The sequence below is a fragment of the Kogia breviceps genome, chromosome 1, assembly GCF_026419965.1.
Source record: "Kogia breviceps isolate mKogBre1 chromosome 1, mKogBre1 haplotype 1, whole genome shotgun sequence".
Lineage (NCBI taxonomy): Eukaryota > Metazoa > Chordata > Mammalia > Artiodactyla > Physeteridae > Kogia > Kogia breviceps.
This window is the reverse complement of record NC_081310.1, coordinates 24,981,257-25,004,450: the sequence shown is the minus strand read 5'-3', so window position 1 is coordinate 25,004,450 and position 23,194 is coordinate 24,981,257. Positions and strand designations below refer to the sequence as shown.

General features: G+C 36.8%; 1 protein-coding gene across 2 annotated transcripts in view; it reads right to left on the bottom strand.

The window, feature by feature from the left end:
• DHX9 (DExH-box helicase 9) overlaps positions 1-23,194 on the bottom strand; it is a 53,887-nt gene that overhangs the window by 29,625 nt on the left and 1,068 nt on the right. Inside the window, exons 2-7 of one of the 2 annotated variants that reach the window (XM_059074765.2) lie at positions 21,365-21,497; positions 19,713-19,853; positions 7,866-7,980; positions 4,619-4,731; positions 3,874-4,022; positions 1,239-1,285 (exon numbers count right to left, since the gene is read on the bottom strand). In XM_059074765.2, coding sequence (XP_058930748.1) covers positions 1,239-1,285; positions 3,874-4,022; positions 4,619-4,731; positions 7,866-7,980; positions 19,713-19,853; positions 21,365-21,475 — 676 coding nt within the window. In that variant the 5' untranslated portion in view covers positions 21,476-21,497. Of the gene's footprint in view, positions 1-1,238; positions 1,286-2,340; positions 2,427-3,873; positions 4,023-4,618; positions 4,732-7,865; positions 7,981-19,712; positions 19,854-21,364; positions 21,498-23,194 lie in introns of those variants that run through there. The other variant, XM_059074786.2, reaches the window with a different exon arrangement.

Genomic DNA, 23,194 nt, shown 5'->3' with positions numbered 1-23,194 from the left:
CATTTGGCATTAAAACAGGGGAAGGAAAGAGAGTTTAACTTCTGAAAAGTAAAGGATCAAAAAGCAAATCAAAGGAAAGAAAATGGGTCCAAAGTGCCTAGACCAGGAGAGACCAATCTTCTTCTATAAAGGGTCAGATAATAAATATTTTAGGCTTTGCAGGCCACATCGTCTCTGTCACAATTACTCAGCTCTGTCTCTCAAGTGCAAAAGCATTCACTAACAATACTTAAACCAGGGTTTGACAAACGTATGGGCCCAGGAACTAAAAATGTTGTAAAATTTTTAAAGAGTCATAAATATAAGACAGAAATAATGTGTGATATATGTGACCCACTAAGCTTAAAATATTTATCTCGACTTTTACAAAAGTTTGCTCTTCCCTGACATAAACAAATGACTGTAGCTGTGTTCCAATAAGTTTAAAATAAACTCCCATTCACACAGAGTAACTTATCTTTAAGGTCTAGGATAAAAAAATTCAACATCATCTCCTCATGATTCATTCAAAGGCTTGATTCTATTAGAAGTCTTTGATATACTAAATTTAAGTCATCAGAGTTAGTTGCAGAATTCTCAAGCTGGGAAGAATCTTTAGCCATTTCTCCCAACTTTTATTGAACTAAACTGAGTCCCAGCAATATAGAAGTGATTTATTCAAAGTCACAATACTCGCTAGTAACAAAACCAGGTACACAGGGCTATTCCTTACTTTCAAGCATGACACACCGCTTGCTTTAAACTTACTAAGAATAAAGGTAATGTATCTTTGCCTTTCAACTTCCTTTATGAATAACCCCAACCTGGTCCTTAAGTGCTTCCTCAGGGTAACCTTCTCACCTTTTCTTGACTCTGTGACTCTTAAATGCTCACATTCACTTTTAGGCCTCCAATCCTATCAACTGATTAACTCCTTTCTAAATGTCACCTAGCTAGCCTTACCCAAAGGAATTATATCTTCTATGCAGAAAGATAAAAAAACACTTAAAAAATTCTTTGACAGTGGCAGATTCTTCAGTAGCCTACCACCTCTTACCCTTTGAAATGTAAACTAACACAATCTTTCTTTTCACATGCAAAAATGGGAAACTGGGCCTTCTAATATTCTAAAATACCCTAAATGCTACCTTATATCATGGACTCCTTCAAATTAATAAAGCTTACATATATGTGGCTCAAGACTTTCAAGCGAATACTACTCCACTATACAAGGGTCAGAGTATCAGGGAAGCACTTACTTCTGCCCAGCTGCTTGATATAAATGGTCATTTCTGCAATAAAGCTCCTGCAAGAACATATATAAACAAGGTTAGAAATTTCGCTCTTAGAAATTATTAAATCCAGGACTCCCAAATCAGGCAGGCTTTCCAACTGCATAGGCAAATCAAAGCAAAAAGCCACTGTAAACTTATGTCTGTTCAATCCTAGAACAAATGAAGTACGTAAACTTCAAATAATGCACAACATGGCACGAGACAGCTGTAATCAAAGGTAATGAACCAACTGTTCACGAAAAGAAAATGTTAGGGTTTTTGGTTCTATATTTACTTACTTTTAAACCTTATTTCACAGGTTGCAGTCTGAATAGCTAGAATACATTCAGTGAAAAGGAATTTTCCACTCAGCTTGAGGCTGAGAAATAAAATAGGCCTAAAACTCCTTATAGCTGTGATTGTTTTAAGATTCCTTTGCATGGGCCACCCACTAATGATTTCAATCTGCTAAGATAAGCTAAATATACGCAGGTATGCACACATACACATGGGTACAAACACTGTGCACATGTCAGCGGTTCCTGAGGCGGGGATCTGATATCTGCCTGCAGTTGGAAGCAGCCCTTGATAACAAAAAATTTAGCTTACTCATATCACACTTTATTTCAATCAGGTCCTGGAGAACAAAATTTTTATTTTTATTTTATTTTTTTTGCGGTACGTGGGTCTCTCACTGTTGTGGCCTCTCCCGTTGCAGAGCACAGGCCCTGGACACGCAGGCTCAGCGGCCATGGCTCACGCGCCCAGCCGCTCCACGGCATGCGGGATATCCTCCTGGACCGGGGCACGAACCTGTGGTCCCCTGCATCGGCAGGTGGACCCTCAACCGCTGCGCCACCAGGGAAGCCCAAACAAAATATTTTTGAAAATGATAGCTAAAATTGCTAGCAGATTCTAGGGAATAAATTTAGGTTTTAACAAGGGCAAAAATGCCCTTTGAAAACTATGCTTTCTGATCCTTCCACTACTCATGTACGTTCTAACCTTGAGTTTGTGCTGTGAATAAAAGGTTAGGGGAGAAAAAAAAAAAATGTTAGATTCCTTCCTATACCTCTTGTGAACTGACCTTCAGGCACAGCGGCTTCAGGGGTCAAAGGCCACTGGCTTTCAAGGGAACAACATCCACCCTTTCATTAATGACACCGATGCCAGTATGTTTCTCAGCCAGGCTTAAAGTCAGCACTCAATCTCATTCTCCTCCACCTAGGGGGAACAGCAACACCAGAAATCAGTTTACAATAGTTTCCCATGTGATTGCTTAGTTCAGCCTAAGCAGCAGCACATGTGTGTATGAACACAGACCTCTGGTGTTGCTGTCTGTTATGCCTTTAAATAAAGGACATATAAGGAGCAATGCTGCCTTAGCTCCCCCAACTGTCTCTGCCTTCGTCATAGCCTGAATTCTTCAGCTTTGTATCAGAAGTCAGTAAGAAACTTAAAAAAAAAATGTTTATAATAAGCTTGAGGCATAAATTATCTAACTGTTCTTAAAGTCACCAAGTGCTACTAAGCCCAATCAGTGCAGAAAAACAAAATATTTTTTTTAAAAAACATCAACAAATGAATCTTTCCTTTATGATCTTTGAGGGTTTAAAAAAGTCTGACATCAAAATTAAGTATTTGAGAATTCAGGATTGAACAAAAAAGTGGGAAGCAGGGGGAACCATGCTCTGAACATCATTTTGACCAGTGTCAAAGTTTTTCGTTAGTTATAATTATTTTAGGGCTGCTAGATGCAACGAAAGAACCCTTTGATTTTCAAGGGAAAAACTTTTGATGTATTTTGAATAATTTATTTCATATAAGGACAGCAAATTAAATCATCCAGATTTTGATTATAACATTCCCTCCCTTCCAATAAAATATAGTGCCCCCAGAAGAGTCTAATCCATATGAGCCTTCCTGGGAGTAATAATGACTACACCCTGGAATGCTCTCAGGAAGAACAGCAAGCAGGCTGAGAAACATACTGTCACTGTTAGAACAACCTCCTCCTTTTATTATGTTCAGTTTTCTAAATTTAACAGAATAAAAGTGTGCTAATTTAACTCACATACAAAGATTGAGGCTCTCCTTCAGCTTTACAATAAGCCCTTAAAACTTCAATAACAGGACTCAAGAGCTGGCAACTTTCCAAGCTGATGGGAATTTGGATCTAGATGCAATGCCATCTACCCTCTGAAGACTCTAAACTTAAGTGTCTAATTCGACACACTGAAGAAATAAACATTATAACTGCCTCTAATACCACAGTGAACAATGAACTCACTACCTCCGGCTGATTTTTAAGTCAATTATGGACAAACCACTACTTGTGGCTACGAGTTTTGCCTCTCAGATTCATACGACAACCTAAAAGTCTAGCAACACAAAGAGATTTTTGCAGAACTTCTTACACAGCTAAAATCACACTCCTATATGCAAACCACAGTAAACTGCACATTACAAATCAATGACAATTTTTCTTGGGCAAAGTAACATATCTTTTCACAATTTGCTGCTAATCCACAAACTGAACCAGATAGCACATACAAAAAGAGAACAATGACTATACAAAACCCTAACTTACTACAGAAGTCAAAGAGTGAAACAAGCAAACCTGTTGTGATCAGGACCCACTTGGGTGTACTTATATTCTCCTTGGATCTTTTCTTTTTGGAAATATTGGTTCAGACGAGCCTTAGCATTTTCCAAGGTCCAGTTTCCATGCAGCCCAGCATTTAAATCCACTTCTTCAGATTCAAGGGTCTGTTGAATCAATGATAATTAAATTTGGCTGCACTAAGTTTAGTTATGTACACTTAAGGCACAAAAATTTATAAGTTTTTTGTACCATGCTTTATATTGCAAAAGCTGTTTTTTTTACTAGTTTCTAATCCTAGTCAAAATTGAGCCAGAATTTAGTTTTTACTCCATGTTACGGCCCTATTGTATAAACAAGCTATTAGTTAATGTACTGTATTTAAACTGTTCCAAAGAAACCTCTGACAAAGTTTTTTACACTGGTTTTAACACTTTACATATATCAAGTGGAAAAGTAAGTGTTCTGTCTTATCAAAATGCTTTTACTATGAGTGCTCATGAAATGAGGTTTACTGAGGCAACTACATTTCAGATGAAGAGATCTTTTATTAACACCATGAAAAATTGTTTTATTTCACAGGCAATTCTAGTGACCAGATTTAACAGGCAGCTTAGGTTTATGGTGTTTTGGGTGAACAATCAGTCTCAAATAACTACTTAAAACAATCACCAAATTATTAAGTTGCAAATATCTTAAACCTTGCCATGAACCAAGTCCTAAATCACATTCCAGGAGGTGTAACACAGGGTTACAGCCTTACCGCTTGTACTTCTTGCTCTTCTTTTCTTGAGTAATAATCCTTCAAGTTGGCTCCTCGATCCCAGGTGGGCCCAGGAGCACCATAGCCAGAGGCCCCAATTCCAGAATTATTTTCTATTACGGGAAGAAAATGATTGTTCCCTTGATAAATCAAACTGTACAAAGATCCTAAATATTTTTTAAAATACTCCTAATTTAGATTTTAGCACTCCATTATTAGAAATCTAACATTTCAGTTATTTGGAAATGGGCCTGAAACCTCTATGACTTACCTGAAAAGTGTTACGTGACTGAATACAGGTCTAAATTGCTAATTCCAAACATGGTATACGGGGGGTGCTACAAGTAGTAATCATAAGTGACTGATAACCCAGCATACGTTATCAATGTAGCTTTAAGTTGCTGCATATGTATTGGGTTGGCCAAAAGGTTCGTTTAGGTTTTTCCTGTAAGATGGCTCTAGTAGCACTTAAGTTGTCTTTAACTTCATTTAAACAATTCTGTTAGACTGTATGTGACAGCTGTCTTATCAGTGAGCATTTAATAAAAGACTTATCAAAATTGGTGAATTTTTGTGTAGCCATTTTAATACTGAAGATGGAAGGGAAAAAGCAACATTTTTGGCATATTATGCTTTATTATTTCAAGAAAGGTGAAAATGTTACCGAAATGCAAAAAAAGATTTGTGCAGTGTATGGAGAAGGTGCTGTGACTGATCGAATGTGTCAGAAGTGGTTTGTGAAGTTTCGTGCTGGAGATTTCTCCACGGTCAGGTAGACCAGTTGAAGTTGACAGCGATCAAATCAAGACATTGAGAACATTCAATGTTATACCACATGGGAAATAGCTGACATGCTCAAAATATCCAAATCAACTGCTGAAAATCATCTGCATCAGCTTGGTTATGTTAATCACTTTGATGTTTGGGTTCCACATAAGTTAAGCAGAACAAGCCTTCCTGACCGACCGTACTTCCGCATGTGATTCTCTACTTAAACATAATGAAAATGTTCTGTTCTTATTTTTTAATTATTACTTTAAAATTTATTTTATATCTTTATCTTTGACTGCACTGGGTCTTTGTTGCTGTGTGCAGGCTTTCTCTAGTTGTGGTGAGCGGGGGCTACTCTTAGTTGCAGTGTGCGGGCTCTACGTGCACGGGCTTCAGTTGTTGTGGCTTGCGGGCTCTAGAGAGCAGGCTCAGTAGTTGTGGCACACAGGCTTAGCTGCTCCATGGAATGTTGGATCTTCCCGGACCAGGGCTCGAACCCATGTCCCCTGCATTGGCAGGCGGATTCTTAACCACTGTACCACGAGGGAGGTCCCGCACGTTCTGTTTTTTTTTTTTTTTTAGTATTTAAACAACTTTATTTGAGTATAACTGTTTTACAATAGTGTGTTAGTTTCTCCTTTACAACAAAGTGAGTCAGTTATACATATACATATGTTCCCATATCTCTTCCCTCTTGCGTCACCCTCCCTCTCACCCCTCTAGGTGGTCACAAAGCACAGAGGTGAACTCCCTGTGCTATGCGGCAGCTTCCCACTAGCTATCTAATTTACTTTTGGTAGTGTGTATACGTCCCTGCCACTCTCACATCGTCACAGCTTACCCTTCCCCCTCCCCATGTCCTCAAGTCCATGCTCTAGTAGGTCTGTGTTTTATTCCAGTCCTACCACTAATCTCTTCATGACATTTTTTTTTCCTTAGATTCCATATATATGTGTTAGCATACGGGATTTGTTTTTCTCCTTCTGACTTACTTCACTCTGTATGACAGACTCCAGGTCTATCCACCTCATTACAAATAACTCAGTTTCATTTCTTTTTATGGCTGAGTAATATTCCATTGTATATATGACACACATTCTGTTTTTAAAACAAATTGTGACAGGTGATGAAAAGTGGGTACTGTATAATGTGGAAAGGAAGAGATCATGGGGCAAGCGAAATGAACCACTACCAACCACAACAAAGGCCTGTCTTCATCCAAAGAAGGTGGTGATGTGTATATGGTAGGATTGGAAGGGAGTCCTCTATTATGAGCTCCTTCCAGAAAACCAAACCATTAATTCCAACAAGTACTGCCCCCAATTAGACCAACTGAAAGCAGCCCTCGACAAAAAGCATCTGGAATTAGTCAACAGGAAACGCATAACCTTCCACCAGGATAATGCAAGACCACATGTTTCTTTGATGACCAGGCAAAAACTGCTACAGCTTGGCTGGGAAGTTTTGATTCATCCAATGTATTCACTAGACATTGCAACTTCAGATTTCCATTTATTTAGGTCTTTACAAAATTCTCTTAATGGAAAAAATTTCAATTCCCTGGAAGAATGAAAAAGGCACCTAGAACAGTTTTTTGCTCAAAAAGCTAAGAAGTTTTGGGAAGATGGAATTACGAAGTTGCCTAAAAAATGGCAGAAGGTAGTGGAACAAAAGGGTGGATACGTTGTTCAATAAAGTTCTTGGTGAAAATGAAAAATGTGTCTTTTATTTTTACTTAAAAACCAAAGGCACTTTTTGGCCAACCCAATAATAGCTGATTAAATGATAAAATGGTTTCTTTGCTAAGTATGATCCTGAAAGAAAGTTAACTACTAGTGCTAGAGACGGAAATAAGGAGAAGCTTAAAAGGTGTTGAAAAGTGATGAATCTTGATGAGAAAGCAGAATAACTAAAAATAATAGTTAATATTGACTGAAACTCTACCAAGTTTATTTTATGCTTTTTAAAAGTTTACTCTTCATAATAATCTTATAATACTACTGCTATTCTTGTTTCATAAACACTGGATCTGAGACTTAGGTAATTTGACAAATATTCCACTTAATCTATCCTACTACAGTGGACACACAAATAAAGTTTTGGTATATATAGAATTCAGCCATGACTGGGATCCATAAGGCAAACAAACAAGCCTACAATATATTTGGTAGAAATAAGTTAGAAATAGGAAAGGGCGGTAAATAAGACTCCTTTAACCAAACGTTCTAGCCTGTGCAAAATCTATCCAGAGATCAAAAACCAGTAAAAGCTAATGACAGCAAGGAATTGAGCTGTACCAATTTATAAGAGATTAAATAATCTGGTGGTATTTGCAAGCTTACGAAGTCCTTGGGTTCTCTGAAAATTATGAGTTTACTACAGTTATTTCTATCTATCCAAGTGAGCAAGAAAGAGGATGACCATGCAGGATCGTGTATCTTATTCTCAGTCATGTGCACACATTCAAGTCCCTTACCTGCCTTCAGAGCCAGATGTGGAGGAAGAGGTCCTCCCATGGTTGTTGGTAAACCTCCACCAGTATCTGCTGTGCTGTCAGGTACATCAGTAATTGGGGGCGGAGGGGGTGCTACCTGCAAGAGGAAAAGTCAAGGCAGTGTCAGTAATTTTGCCTTCAGAGACTATTAAATTCTTTTATTCTTAGAGGAGGTCCACGTGTCACCCCTCCTTTCCTCATATTAACATCTTTGTTTTTTCAGTATTATTAAACTATTATGCTCTCATTTCAGGCAGAAAAGGATAGGGTAGTAAAAATATTCATAATTTTCCATCTGGAGATTACATAATTATGTAGATGAATACAGTTTTTCCACAAAAAGTGGGATCTTTTTTCCACACAAAGTTTATGCTGTATAGTTAATTTACCTTTTCCACTTAACATCTTTTTAAAAATAAAATATTTATTTTATTTGGCTGTGTCAGGTCTCAGTTGCGGCACATGGGCTTCTCTCTAGTTGTGGTGCTCGGGCTCTAGAGCGCACAGGCTCAGTAGTTGTGGAATGCATGGGCTTAGCTGCCCCGCAGCACGGGGGATCTTAGTTCCCCCACGAGGGATCAAACCCGCATTCCCTGCACTGGAAGGCAGATTCTGAACCACTGGACCACCAGGGAAGTCCCTCCACTTAATATCTTTATAGGTTCAACTTCCAAGAAGCATCTGTTAAGAGATGTCTATGTGGTAGACATTGTCATGGGTACTGAGAATAAAATAATGAACCAACCAGATGTTCTGTAGTTATGGAGCTATATTCAAACAGCTATATTCTAATTCTGTATTCTTATAGAGCTAAATAAACAACAAAATAAATACACAGTATGTCAAGTATAATACAATACTACCAGAAAAGACAAATAGGGACTGTGGGAGATCACAGTCTCCATGTTAACAGACATTCAGATTGTAGCCAATCTTAAAACAGCACTGCCGTAAACTCTTTGTGTACTCTGGCTTATTTCTTTTGGAAAAAATTCACGAAAGGGAACTTCCTGGGTTAAAAGGCATCCAGATTTTAGAAAGCACCATAGCGCTCTACAGAAAGGCTGACTTCCAAGCTTGCACTCCATATGTGAACATACTTCCCCACAGCCTCACCAATCCTCGGAATTACAGCATACGTCTTACATCTTTACCAGTATTAGTTTTGTTTTGCTGTTATGGAGACCGGTTATTTTCATTTACATGTTCTTTGCCCATTACTCTATCTGGATAATTCACCATTCCCACTAATTTCTAAGAATTTAATATTTAAGTGCTATTTCACTGTGTCATACAAGTTGCAAAACAATTTGTCCTCCTTTTAACTTTGTTAAACGCTCCTTAACGTTATTTTGCTTTTGTTTCCGCAGTCAAATCTAGTTTCTGCTGTGACACCTCAGTAAAATGGCCTTTCCTATCCTGAGACCTGTTCTACGTTATTTACAGACACACATAGGCACATGTATGTATATACCATCCCTCCCCATCCTGAAACTAATATCATGCAAATTTAGTTACTGCAAACTAAAAATAATTAAAAATCTTTATTTATATAGTAGGAATAGCTAATACTTTTAACTTCTTCAAATTCTTCAGCAATAATTTTTCCTAATGACCCTTTTCATCTAATTTACCAAATATTATGTTAAATTTATACAACTTACTCAGGGAGAACAGACTTCCCGACAATGAGCTGGCTGCTGTCTTACAATAACACCCCCACTGGCTGACATCTTCCAGTAACGTGTGCTCAAATATGTGGCTCTACATTTCATCACTCTTCTATCTGTTGAGACAGCTCGCCACAGATATCTCATGCTTCTTCAAGTTTTATTTAAACATTTTTTCAAGGATGCTTGGAGAGCAAATAAACCTGCAAGGTGAAGACAGTATCTTCCTCCAGGGTAGGAGGCAGGTTTGTTTGCTAACAAGGATGGTAAAGATAGCTGGCAGGTTTGCCAGCAACCCCCCAACACTGGGGGCTTTCCTAAGCTCAGGTGCCTCAGCTGTGATACAGACCCACTGGGTCCTCAGCATCCACCTGGACCTACTCCACACCGTCCCCCAAGGGGTTCAGGGACAAGGGCGAACTGAGGCAAACATGAAGAGTATGGTGCCTACTATCCCATGAGTAACAACACCCTTTGTCTCTCACTCAGAAGTCTTGTGTCTTCTGCCAGTATCTATGAAACTGTGGCAGTCTGAATTGTTAGCTTGCAAGTATGGTAAAATCTCAGACTCTTCAGAGTTCTTGATGCTATCCGTCAGTGAAAATCCATTGCACTGTTCTTACAGGTCCTACAAACTACATATGCACAAGTTCTTTATAATTTTTATTATTATAGTAAGATATTTGTCAAATTAAATTCTTTATAATATTTACACCTCATTTCTTTCTACATATTCCTTTTTATTTACTGCATTACACTGGGCAATGGTGGTGACAGTGGACACCTTGGTCTTGTTTTAACTTTACAGAAGCTCCCCTAGCGCAGGGCATCTCCAACTATCCGCGATGAAGAACTGGCTTTGAGTTTTTTCCCCTAATCCACTGGGAACAATATTTTTGTAAAGTATACCAAAAATAAATTCCTAGAAATATGAAATAGAAAAACATAATTTTCTAATTATTAGATTCAACAAATACAAGTTTACTGTCAAAACATCATTAAGTATTTCTAAATTCTTACTCATTTCTGTATTTAACCTCCTCACAAACTCTAACAAACACCTTGAGCAGCACTTTGTTTTTAGTACAGTGTTCACTATTATTTTTAGATGATACCTTTTAGCATGTCTAGGAAGTATTTTTCTACTCCATTTCCTATGTACCTTATTAGTAATAAGCACTTAATTCTGTCAAATGTGTTTTTTAAAACCTCTATTAAGTTGATCACTGAGTAGATATTTCTTCTAGACTCATCAATGTGATATAGTAAAAAAATCGAATTACAGGGTTCTGACTCAGATCTGCTAGAGGTGTCGTAAGATATGGTATGTGCACCAAATTACTTTTCTCAAATATGAAACATGCTGCATTCTCAAACCCATCTAACCACGTGAATTTTTGATAAAGGACTGTGAATCTATTTATTTTTCTTAATTAGACTTGGGATGGACTGTTTATCTTTTACAAAGAACATCAAAAATTTTTACTTATCACTTTTATTGATACTTTTTACCTTTCTAATTCCAGCAATTTCTGATTTTGCCTTTATTAATTTCTTCCTGTTTCAGCTGGTGTATCTTTCTGAACTGAAACTTATTAGCCCATTCATTTAAAAAACTATTCCTTGTATAAAAATAAAAGCATTCGATGATGTTCCTTTGAATAGAATATTCTTCTGGCACTCCAGAGTTTTGATAGACAATGTTATCTAAACAGTCTGTAATTATAATTTTAAAATTTTCACTTAGAACTAAGAATTCAAATTTCCAAGTGTCTGGAATTTTTTTGGTCCCTTTGCCACCGTCTCCCGTTACCATCTTGGTTTTACCAATACATACATTAGTATTTCTAATGCTAGACAGACTGATACACTGTGAACTGATGTTTGTCTTTGCTGCTTCCTTCCTTAAAGTTTGCTCTGATATTACTATTGCTACTCCTACTTCATTTGCCTGGTACAGCTCTGTTTATGTCTTTACTTTCAATCTTTGTGACTGAAAGATTTCTTTATACAGATAGCATAGGGCTTGAGGCAAAGCACAGCCTGCTCCTGGGACACCGTTAACAGCCAGTCCCAGCAAAAAACCAGTGAGCAGCACTGGTGCCACAATGTTTACTTGTCTTTCCTCTTTCCACCACCTTGCCCACTCCAGGGCCACAATTCCATTCTACCTCACTCTCTATCTACATCAACTTAAGAAAAAATTTCTTCAAGATTGAGGTTTTTTTCAGTGGGACAACTTCCTACTTTCCAGTGATGGGGAGTATTATGGATTAAATGCCTGTGTCTCCCCAAAATTCATATATTGAAATCCTAAGCTCCAATGTGATAGTACCAGAAGTCAGGGCCTATGGGCGGTGATAAGGCCATGAGAGTGGGGCCCTCCTGAAAGGGTACAGTGCCCTTATTTAAAAAAAAAAAAAAAAAAGCAAAGCAGAGCTCTTTCACCAGACACTGAATCAGACAGAACCTTTATCTTAACACTTCCCAGCTTAGGTATAAGTGTGATAAGTAAGCCACTCAGTCTATGGTACTCTGTTATAGCAGCACTAAGACAGGGAAGGATCTCCCTTTTTACATTTACTGATCAATTAAGATGAAGATGCAGAAAAGGGTATTAAAAGGCGTGTCATCGTGCATAAACTTGGCTCTGCCCTAAGGAAGGTTTAATGACATGAGAAAATGTTTATTATATTAAGATAAGCGAAAAAACGAGGTTATAAAATAGTATATGCAATTTGTATTCTATCATGTTAAAATACACATTTAAATATCTAAATAAAAACACAGATTTTAGCGACACTGGCAATATTACGGTTTATTTATGTTGTCTTTTTTTACAATCTTTTATGTTTTCTAAAATTTCTGCAATGAACATGTATTAAACACTGTAACAAGTTATTTTTTAAATTCTAGAACTAATGGTAAAACATGAACTACCAATAGATAAGCAAATAGACAATTCAAAGAAGGAAGTTAGAAATAAGTCTACTCATTAATAACGGAAGAAACACAAATTAATACACTATCATTTTTTCTCTCTTAAATAATTTTTAAAAAGACTACCAAAACTACTAAATCTATCGATATAGGTGATACGCTGAAATGTACAATGGTTCAAGCATTCTGACAATCTTGCAATGTTACATTAAGAATTCAACACAGTATCCAACAGACTCGCCTACAGATTGCTGTGACCAACCCCCCACCCAACACAGATGACACAACAGGCTCATTATTTCCGAGGACACATTGTTCCCATGCGTAAATCAAACAAAATCCCCATCAAAAACCCAAAAGATTTTCATCCAATAGAAGGAAGCAAGGCCAGAAAAACTGTTCACTGTACATAATTTAAAAATTCAAGTTTAGGTAAAGAGACAAGTTGTACAGGGAAGTTTCATAAATTCTCACTGCAGTCACTTTTTTGGGGAATGCCCGTTTGTTTAAAGTTGATCTATCGAGGTGAAAGGTTTTGTTCAAGATGAAGAAATATACAGCTCCATGTCAAGTGATATCAAAAGATTATGGTTTCGTCTAAGTAAAAGTTAAGGATTGATGCATTCCTTAGAAAAGATTCAATTCAATGCCAAGCTTACAGAGTAGTACGAACAAAGGATGGGGTAACCATGGTATGGACTACTTCAGGGTTTAGGACCACACCCTACTAAGCAAGGGAATGACAGAACACAAAATTAAGGAGCAGTTGGAGAGACAGGAAGAAAATCACGAAGACTGAGTAATAGAGAAGACAAAGGAAGAGTGTGTTGAGACGGAGGATGTGAAAAATAAAGCTGAACACCGATTAGGTTAAAAAGGTGGGGGGGAGGATTCAGTTTACATTAAGAACATTTTTTTTTTTGGTATGGCAGAAAATACCACACGCAAAAACAAAGATATAAAGGACAAACTGGAAAAAAAAATATTTGTAACATATCACAGATAAAGGATTACTATTGCTAATACACAAATAACTTAAAAAATAACAGAAAAATGGGTAAAATATATGAACAAGTTCATTGAAAAAGAAATGCAAATGGCCCTTAAATGCCAAAAGATCTTCAACTTCATTCAAAATAAAAGGAAGGCAAATTAAAGGTATACTGAGATATCTACCACAGACTGACAAAAATAGAGCAGTGGTGAGGTAGCAGACTGAGGTTTCTCTACCCTGACGCTACTGACATTTTGGACAGTTAATTCTTTGTTGTGGGGGACTGTCCCTGGCCTCTACCCACTAGATGCCAGTAGCAGCCCACCCCTGTCCCCTTGGTCAAAAATGTTATCTATATATTGCCAATGACACCCCACCCCGGTGGGGGGCAGCTGCCCCTGTTGAGAACCACTGGAAATGACTGAAATGGTGAAAATTGCAAAATAATACAATTCCTATCCTATGGAGAGAGAAAACTGTAATAGCTTGCAAAATCACATGGGCATATATTCTTTGATCCAGCAATTCCATTTCAAGGAATCTCTTCCACAGACAGATTAGCAAAATATACAAAAATTCATATGCATACATATGCATAATACATAGGCTATTCATGTCAGCATTGTAAGTAACAGTAAAAAGATAGTACAAAATTCCACCAATAGAGGCTAGTTGAATAAACTATGGTACTATGGAAGTGAAAAACAGGTAGGTAAAGAAAAAGAAAAGTGTACACAATAAGATAGTGTTAATTTAAGAAAGAGTTGGGGTAAGGGATATTAACATATATACTTTTTTTTTTTTTTGCTTATAGTTAGAAAAAGGTTGACCAAAATCTATAACAAAAACAAAAAACTGGAAGACAGGAAAAAGGATGGAGGTGGCAGGAACAGAAGCCAGACTTTTCTAAATATACTTCTTTTGTTAATTTAACATCAAAACTATGTAACTATTTAATTCAGTTCTCCAATTTTAAAAGGGTGATCCCTAAAAATCAAAAGCAAAATGAAACAGATGAACCTGAGTATAGAGATGACAGTATGATCACAAACAGGAATTATTTCAAACTTTAAAGTGCAGTAATTTCTATGTCTACAGTAGGATATACCCTAAATATGAAAAGAATTACAAAAAATATTAAACTTTTCAGTAATTGTATTATTGGTGGTAGCGGTGGAATTTATAGTGTGAGACTGTTGTACATGTATCATTGAATAAAGCAACAGAGTAATTATGTTGCGGCACTGCAAGGAACCATGGTTTTTGGATTGGGGGAAAATGGACATACAGATCTACACTAAAGTTAAGCAAAAGCCCAGCAATTCTGAATTTAAACTGGAAGCATCAGGTTGAACTCAAAATATATCTTGTTTTGGAAAAATTTTTCCCAAGCTGTGTACACTGAAAAAGCTAAAACAATGACCAATTTAGTAGTAACTTCTGGCACTCAGTTTGTGGCCTCTAAAAATCAACCCCCAGTGAAAAGAACCAGGGATCTTAAGAAATGGCTGATTCCAGATCTGAGATAGGAAAATTCAAGTTGAGCCAAACATATGGTATGCCACAAAGCATGAAAGTGATCAAAGACTAAGGGGTAAGGTTAAATGAACTTAGAAATCAATGTGAAGAGGGTCCTACTGGTCCAAAATGGGACAATTTAAAATAAACATCAACAATAAAAATAATGGATTAAAATGTTATATATTTGAATCAATGAGTTCATAATAATTTTGGGAAAAAACCTAGCTGGTAACCTTTGGAAGATGCTAGAGACAAACCTATTTCTTTTAATTGTTAAAGGGAAAGAATCAAAACATTTATCTTGCTTTTTCTGTATAAATTATACCTCAGAGTGACTAAATTATTGATAAGGAGAGGTTCTGTTTATGTTTTTTTAAGGCGGTTTCTTGTTATAAAAGTATTCCAGCTAAAAATCAAAGGAATGTGCTAATGAAATAAATCTACACGGTGATATCAATGGCTGCTAACATCACATCATGCACCTCCTCCTGATGGAAGTACAGACCATCATCTTTGGAAATTTCTTGTTCCTGCCGCTCTACCCCAAGCAAATCTGAATCTGATCAAGTCTCTAATCTAACTACCAAATATGGGAAGTAGAGGAACAGAGAAACATGTTTTATGATACCTGAGGGATATAGCTGCAAAATCTAAACTGTGGGAAACTAAAGAATAAATAACATGCTTTCTTCAACAAACAAATTCCAAAGAAAAATTAGAGACAAAGGAAGAGGGAGAGAATCTAATGATTAAAAGATTAGATATCAATCAATTGTAGTATATGGACATCATTTGGAGCATGATTTAAATAACCTATTAAAAATAGATTTATGAAACAATCAAGAAAATCTGAAGACTGAGGGTATTTGGGAACATTAAGAAACTATTCTTCAATTTTTTTTTTAGGTTTGATAATAGAATTGCTATGTTTTTTAAAGGATTATCTTTTAGAGATACAAACTGAAACGGTAACAGATGAATGACAGGATGTTTGGGATTTGCTACAAAATAATCCAGAAGGAAGAATATAGATAGAAATTACAGAGATGAATCATGATTGGCCATGCTGAGAAGTGTTGCAACTGGATTATGGGAACACAGGGGTTCATATCATTCCTATACTTGCTTTGATACACATTTGACATTTTCCACAATAAAAAATTTAAGTAAACAGGTCATTTTTGCAAGTGCATTCTGTTGAGTGAAAAGGCAAGTGAAGTGACACAAACAGGGTCTGGCAGGGATGGGGAGGTGAAATAAAGATGATATCTAAAAGTAACGACTGGCTTGTGATGTAATATTTTTCCAAATTCATCCATTCATCATTCATTCATTCATCTAACCAAAAAATATTAAATGCCTGCTATATGGGCCAGGAACTATTCTAGATGCTAGAGACACAGCAGTGAACTAAAAACAGACAAAAAAATCCTCTGCTCTCATGAATTTAATACTAATATGAGGATCTAGGGGAAAAAATTAGGTTAGAAGCAGGTTTTTCAATCTCAGTATAACTGACATTTTGGACTGGATAATTCTTTGTTGTAGGATGCTCTCCTGTGCACTGTAGGATATTTGGCAGCACCCCTGGCCTCTACCTACGAGATGTCAGTGTCACCACCACTCCCTTCCAGTTCTAACAACAAAAATGTCTCCACAAATTGCCAAACATCCCTGCGGGACAAGATGACTTCCAGTTGAGAAGCAGCGGGCTAGAAGTTAGTAAGTTCTATGAAGAAAAATGAAACAGTGAAAGGAAATAAGAAGTACCAGGGTAACAGCAGATTTGCAATTTTAAACAGGATGGCTGGGGAAGAGCACTACAGGCAGAAAGAATAGTTAAGTACAAAAGTCTTGAGGTGGTAAAGATGCCAGCATATTTGAGGAACTGCAAGAAGGCCAGTGTAGCTGGAAGAAGTGAGAGAGAAAGCAGAAAATGCATATTCAGAGCATTTAATGGGGAAAAATCTGAATGTGCTAAAATGCTAACAAGAAAAAACTGAAAGTAGGATATTGTTTATGGTATGACCAAGTAAGCTCCTACTAGACTGACTCCTGCAGATAACATGAGCTCTAGGAAAATGAAAACAAGAACTAAACACCCTAACCCCCCCTCGACTATACAAAGGCACTAAAAAGTAAACAAAAGCTGGCAGATTCTGGAAGGAACTTGAAATGAGAAAGCAAGAAATAGCAAGGGTATAATTCCTGTTTATTATGCCTTTTAGCTCTAGGGAAGACCATGTGAGGCAGCTAAAACTCAATAGAAAACCCAGTCTTCCTGGCCTGACATATCAGAGGATAAGAATTTGGGGAAACCAAAGCTGCTAAAAAGTGTGAAAGGAATCCTGGAAAAGAAAGGAGGAATCTCAAATTCTGTATATAAACTCTCCCCAAATCTCTGGCTAACCCCTGAACTACATAAATACAGGAAAGACTCCAAGCCTCCTAGCGTAGGAGCAGAAAACTGAAGTGAGATTTGAGCTATCACTCAAAAGATAGTGTTTGCAGTGTGAGTCCAACTAAATTAATTGCTTAACAACACAATAACAAAATAAATACTCTTCGGAGGAATAACATTATTTAGAGTCTCTATAGCATAATATTCACAATGCCCAGGATATAATCCAAAATTACTTGACATACAAAGAGGAGAAGTCTCAAGAGAAAGCAAAATCAACAGAGCCCAAACCTGAAATGGCCCAATTTTAGAATTAGCAGTCAAGGATTTTAAAGCAGCTATTGTAACTATGGTCAATGACATAAAGGAAATTCACAGTCATATTATGAACATATGCTTATAATGAATGAAAAGGTAACAAATGCTACCAGAAAAATGAAATCTGTTAAAAAAAAAGGTGATAATTCTAGAAATGAAAAAATATCTGAAAAAAAAATCACTGATGGACTTAACAGCAAAATGGAACTGAGAAAGCAATCAGTGAACCTGAATACACTGATTATCTTCAACATATATTGAGCATACATATATATGAAATCATCTAACCTGAAGAGTAGAGAGAAAGGAGGAGAAAAAGAAGAGAGCCTGCAGGACCTTTGGGATAATATCGAAAGTTTAACATACACGTTAACATAAGAGTCCCAGAAAAAGAAGACAAAAAAATGAGGCAGAAAAATTTTTTTTTAAAATAATAGCCAAAAGCTTCCCCAATTGGGTGAAAGACATAAATTTACAGACTCAAGAATTTCAGCAAACCCCAAGCAGGATAAGTACAAAGAAAACCATGCCTAGTTGTATCACAGTCAAACTGCTAGAAACCAAAGATAAAAAAATGAAAGCAACCAAAGAAAACATTACATATAGGGGGAAATGATTTGATTACTGCTGACTTCTCATCAGACAAAAATGGAAGTAACACAACAACAGAACGTTATCTTTAAAGTGCTGAAAGAAAAGAAAATGCCACCTCAGAATTGTATATCCAGTGAAAATATTCAAGAAAGAAGGTAAAATAAAAATATTTTTACATAAAAGAATTAAAGAGAATTTGCCACAGGCAGACCTACACTACAAGAGGGAGGAAGAGGCTAAAAGAAACAGAATAGGTCATAACAGATGGAGCAAAGGCCAATAGCTTCAAACATTTGAAAGATATTTGCAACATTCTTTTCATAGCCAGAAAGTCTTCAAGGTCATCTTGTCCAACCCCTTCATTTTATAGATGGTTCAACCAATCTAATTAAAAATCCTGTAGTTATCTAGTGGTACAGTAGACTAGAAAGTAAGACTCAATTTCTGGGTAAAAGCAATGGAAGGAAAAAAAAAAACACGTATTTTTACCTTTATAAGCAAGTCAGAATACAAAAACTCAGTGAGAAGTGTTTAAATTGATAGATTATTCCTAAAGGTTTCATAAAAACTGAATCTTTCATATACTACCTAAGGCATCTACTTAAATCATAATGTGAATCTTTTTATAATATGAACAATACCTGAATTTTTGTGAAAATTCAAGTTTTCATTTTTTAATTAAATGACAAAGTTTATTTCTTAAAAACAGTACTAGAAAGGGGTTTTTGCTGCATACTCCCAATATAATTAAAACGATCATGGTATCGAAAATACAAAAATGATAATCCATTGCACCAAATACTATTTTGTCTCTACTATCTAAGGGAATGTCAATGGGAGGAAACGTATCTTAAAATGTTACTGACTTTGGGACTTCCCTGGTGGTCCAGTGGTTAAGACTCCAAGATCCCAATGTAGGGAGCCCGGGTTCGATCCCTGGTCAGGGAACTTGATCCTGCATGCCCAACTAAGGATCCTGCATGTTGCAACTAAAGATCCCACGTGCTGCAACTAAGAACCGCACAGCCAATTAAGAAATATTTAAAAATTTACTGATTTTTATATTCTGTTGAAAATGTTATCTTTGTTAAGTACACAGAATACAACAGGCTCTGAAAAATCAGTTTTGAATGAATGAAATATATAAAACCTTAAGGCATACAGATTAAAGGGATCTCCCAAGCCCACAAGTCAGGTACATAATGAGAATAAAATCCAAATCTTCAGGAAATCATCCTAGTTCTCTGAGAAAACAAAATGCCAAGGTTCACTCTGGAACACATTAATATACTATTTGAAAACAACACTTAAAAATTATCACCCTGGGCCTCCATACATACTGGATTAGCATAATCTTATAACATATGTCTCAAGTGCTTGGCCACACTTACCCCAATAGCTGGGACTTCTTCACTCTTTACTTCATTTATTCGAACCAAATAGTTAACAAAGTCTCTGGCAGCATTGCTCTGTGCATCCTTTTTATTGGTGGAATTACCCATGCCAGTGTAATTATATCCTTCCACTCGAACCTTTAACAGTCAAGAAAAAAATACCTTGAGAAACTGACCTGCATAATTCTGGTATTTAAAAAATTCAAAATTCACTAGTCCATTAAGAGACTACAGTTAACTGTTGGAAATATACTCTATAAACACACTGAAAATAACACACTTAAGAGAATTCACCAGTTATTTTATTAAAAAAAAGCTTAATTCATGTTGTCTAGTAATAAACTAATCCAATAACAAGAATGTTAACTTATGTGGCTCGGATATTCTCTTCTCACGTAACAGAATGTTCCAGTCTATGGCCATTACCACCCTGAATGTGCCCAATCTCGTCTCATGTAACAGAATGTTCCACATTAAAATCTGACTTTATAAGACCCAAGAACAAGCTCTCTATTTGTATTTATTTTAAAGTACTCTGACTTGAAGCAATCAAGAATTGACCTACTTTCCATGGAAGCAACCTAAATGCCCATTGACAGATGAATGGATAAAGAAAATGTGGTACATATATACAATGGAATATTACTCAGCCATAAAAAAAGAATGAAATTGGGTCATTTGTAGAGATGTGGATGGATCTAAAGACTGTCATACAGAGTGAAGGAAGTGAGAAAGAGAAAAACAAACATCGCATATTAACACATATATGCAGAACCTAGAAAAATGGTATAGAAGAACCGGTTTGCCGGGCAGAAACAGACACAGATGTAGAGAACAAATGTATGGACACCATGTGGGGAAAGTGGGGAGGGGCACAGTGGTGGTGGGATGAATTGGGAGATTGGGATTGACATGTATACACTGATGTATATAAAATGGATAACTAATAAGAACCTGCTGTATAAAAAAATAAATAAAATTCAAAAAAAAAGAATTGATATACTTTCTACTGGAATTAGTAAAACTACAAACAGCTGGTCCAACTTTTCTAATCTGCCCTACTGGTACTGTGGAAGCTGTGGAAGACTCACGTTCTAATTAGAATAACTTAACCTATCAGATTTTTTTTTGGCGGTACAGGGGCCTCTCACTGTTGTGGCCTCTCCCGTTGCGGAGCACAGGCTCCGGCAGGCTCAGCGGCCATGGCTCACGGGCCCAGCCGCTCCGTGGCATGTGGGATCTTCCCGGACCGGGGCACGAACCCATGTCCCCTGCATCGGCAGGCGGACTCTCAACCACTGCACCACCAGGGAAGCTCTATCAGATTGTTTTAAAAGTAATGCTCAGAGAATTCTCTGGAGGTCCAGTGGTTAGGACTCTGTACTATCACTGCTAGGGGGCCCAGGTTTAATCCCTGGTCGGGGAACTAAGATCCCACAAACTGCGTGGTGCAGCCACAAAAAAACCCCCAAAAACAGTAATGCTCACTTGAAAATGATTCATAATGAAGCAGACATAACAGGCAAGTCACAGTAAAGAAGATTCCCCAATGTACAACACATTAACATTTTCAAACAGAAAACATTGTTCTTTTAATAATAAAATAAGCCTCAAAAGTCACATAAATGTAAACTGTATTTTTTTAGTACCTCACACATGAATTTCTGCCTGTTTTTGTTCCCCACTGCTCTAATTTCATAGGTTGGGGTCATCTTCCTTTTGCCACACCAGGCATACAGAAAATTTTTAACATCACCCATGATTCAAGTGTCTTCTTCAGACCTAAGAAACAAGTTAGTTAAAAACAGCATTATTTATAAGAACAAGCAATGGAAATTACCAACCTGGAATTTACTGAAAATCTAGATTAAGTACAGGATATTCTATCATGCTGCTATTAACACTGCCTATGAAAAAATTTTAATGACATAATTGTAAAGTCTATAACACGTTATAAGAAAAAGCAGCATGCTAAAGTATGATCTGAACTACACAAAAAGTATACATAGGTAAATCAAGACTGGAAAAGACATATCCCCCCAAGCGTTATATTCAGGTAGCTACAAGCGGTTTTTATCTTTTCTTGAAACACATTTTATGTAACATACTACTTTTTACAAGAGGCACTTTGTGTGTTTTAACTAATTTAATCCTTACAACAATGGATTATACACAGTAGATCTTACTATATCATCTTTTTACAGAGGAAGAAACTAGGGCATAGAAAGTTTTAGTAACTTTTCTAAGTTATCCACTATGGAGGCCTAAATTCAAACCCAAACTACTATATTAAGAAATGGTCATCAATCATTTTGTATATAAATCCAATAGTTTATCCTCATTTGGATTATGTCTCGTAACAGACTTGCCCTCAAAGTTGTAGGCAATATATTATGTTAGTAAGTCCAAATACAGCACTTAAACTGGAAACAGTAATCAATGAACTTAAATATTCTGTGCCAAATCTCTCCTTTAGGCCTTGTTATTCATTAAAATTCGAGATTATGTCTTCTTGAAGTGCAACACACCATACTTGTTGGCACTCTCCCTCTACTCCAGGTTATAAGATAGCAAAAGATATGGTGCCTGAGTTACAAGCAAGGTATCTGAGACTAAATTAAGAACCAGAGAAAATATGCTATAAATTTAGTTTGCTGTGATGTGAGAAGAAACCCCACTGCTAGCATTCTTTGTCTTCTGCTAATGTTTAGTGTATTTTGTTAGCACCTAAGTCTTGTGTCATCCAACCTGACCCTAGTATAAAAAATTTATTCTGTAGTCATAGGTTAACCCTGGGGACATTCTATTAATGAAAAGCTGTGGAACACTGATGATGTTTATCTACAAATTCCAACCGTGAATAATTAAAAAACAAGCCCTCAGCGTGAATGAGTAGCATGAAATATGAAGGACTACACTATCAAATTCCTTCCTCCCTCGGTAGTCTCATCTAACTCCATAATATTAAATATCAACTATATACCTATGATGCCTAAATATATATTGTAAGTTCAGTCTTTTCTCTTTAAGCTCCAAAATGAAGCTCATCCAACTGCAGCACTAACGGACCCATCTGAATGCTAACTTAGGATCTCAGTTAAAACAGAATTTTAAATTTCCTCCCAAACCTGTTCCTCTTCCCGCCAATCCCAGTGTTCCCATCTCCCTAAATGGCACCGCCATCCACCAAATTACTCACGTCACCATTTGGGAATTTCCCAGTCCCTCAAGAACCTCCATAGCTATCCCTTGTAGAGCCCTTATTATGTGCCAGTCGGTATCCTTAAAGGAGCATCTATGTGAACTATTTTACTTAACCCTTACAACACTGTATAGATATACATTACTATTATTCCCTTTTTACAGGTGAGTAAACTGAGCCAAAGAATAACCTGCCCCGGGAGACAGAGCTCCTAACTGGGGGACCCAGAATTCCAAGCCAGGTAGTCCTGATCTACTACTGATTTACTGCGCACTTC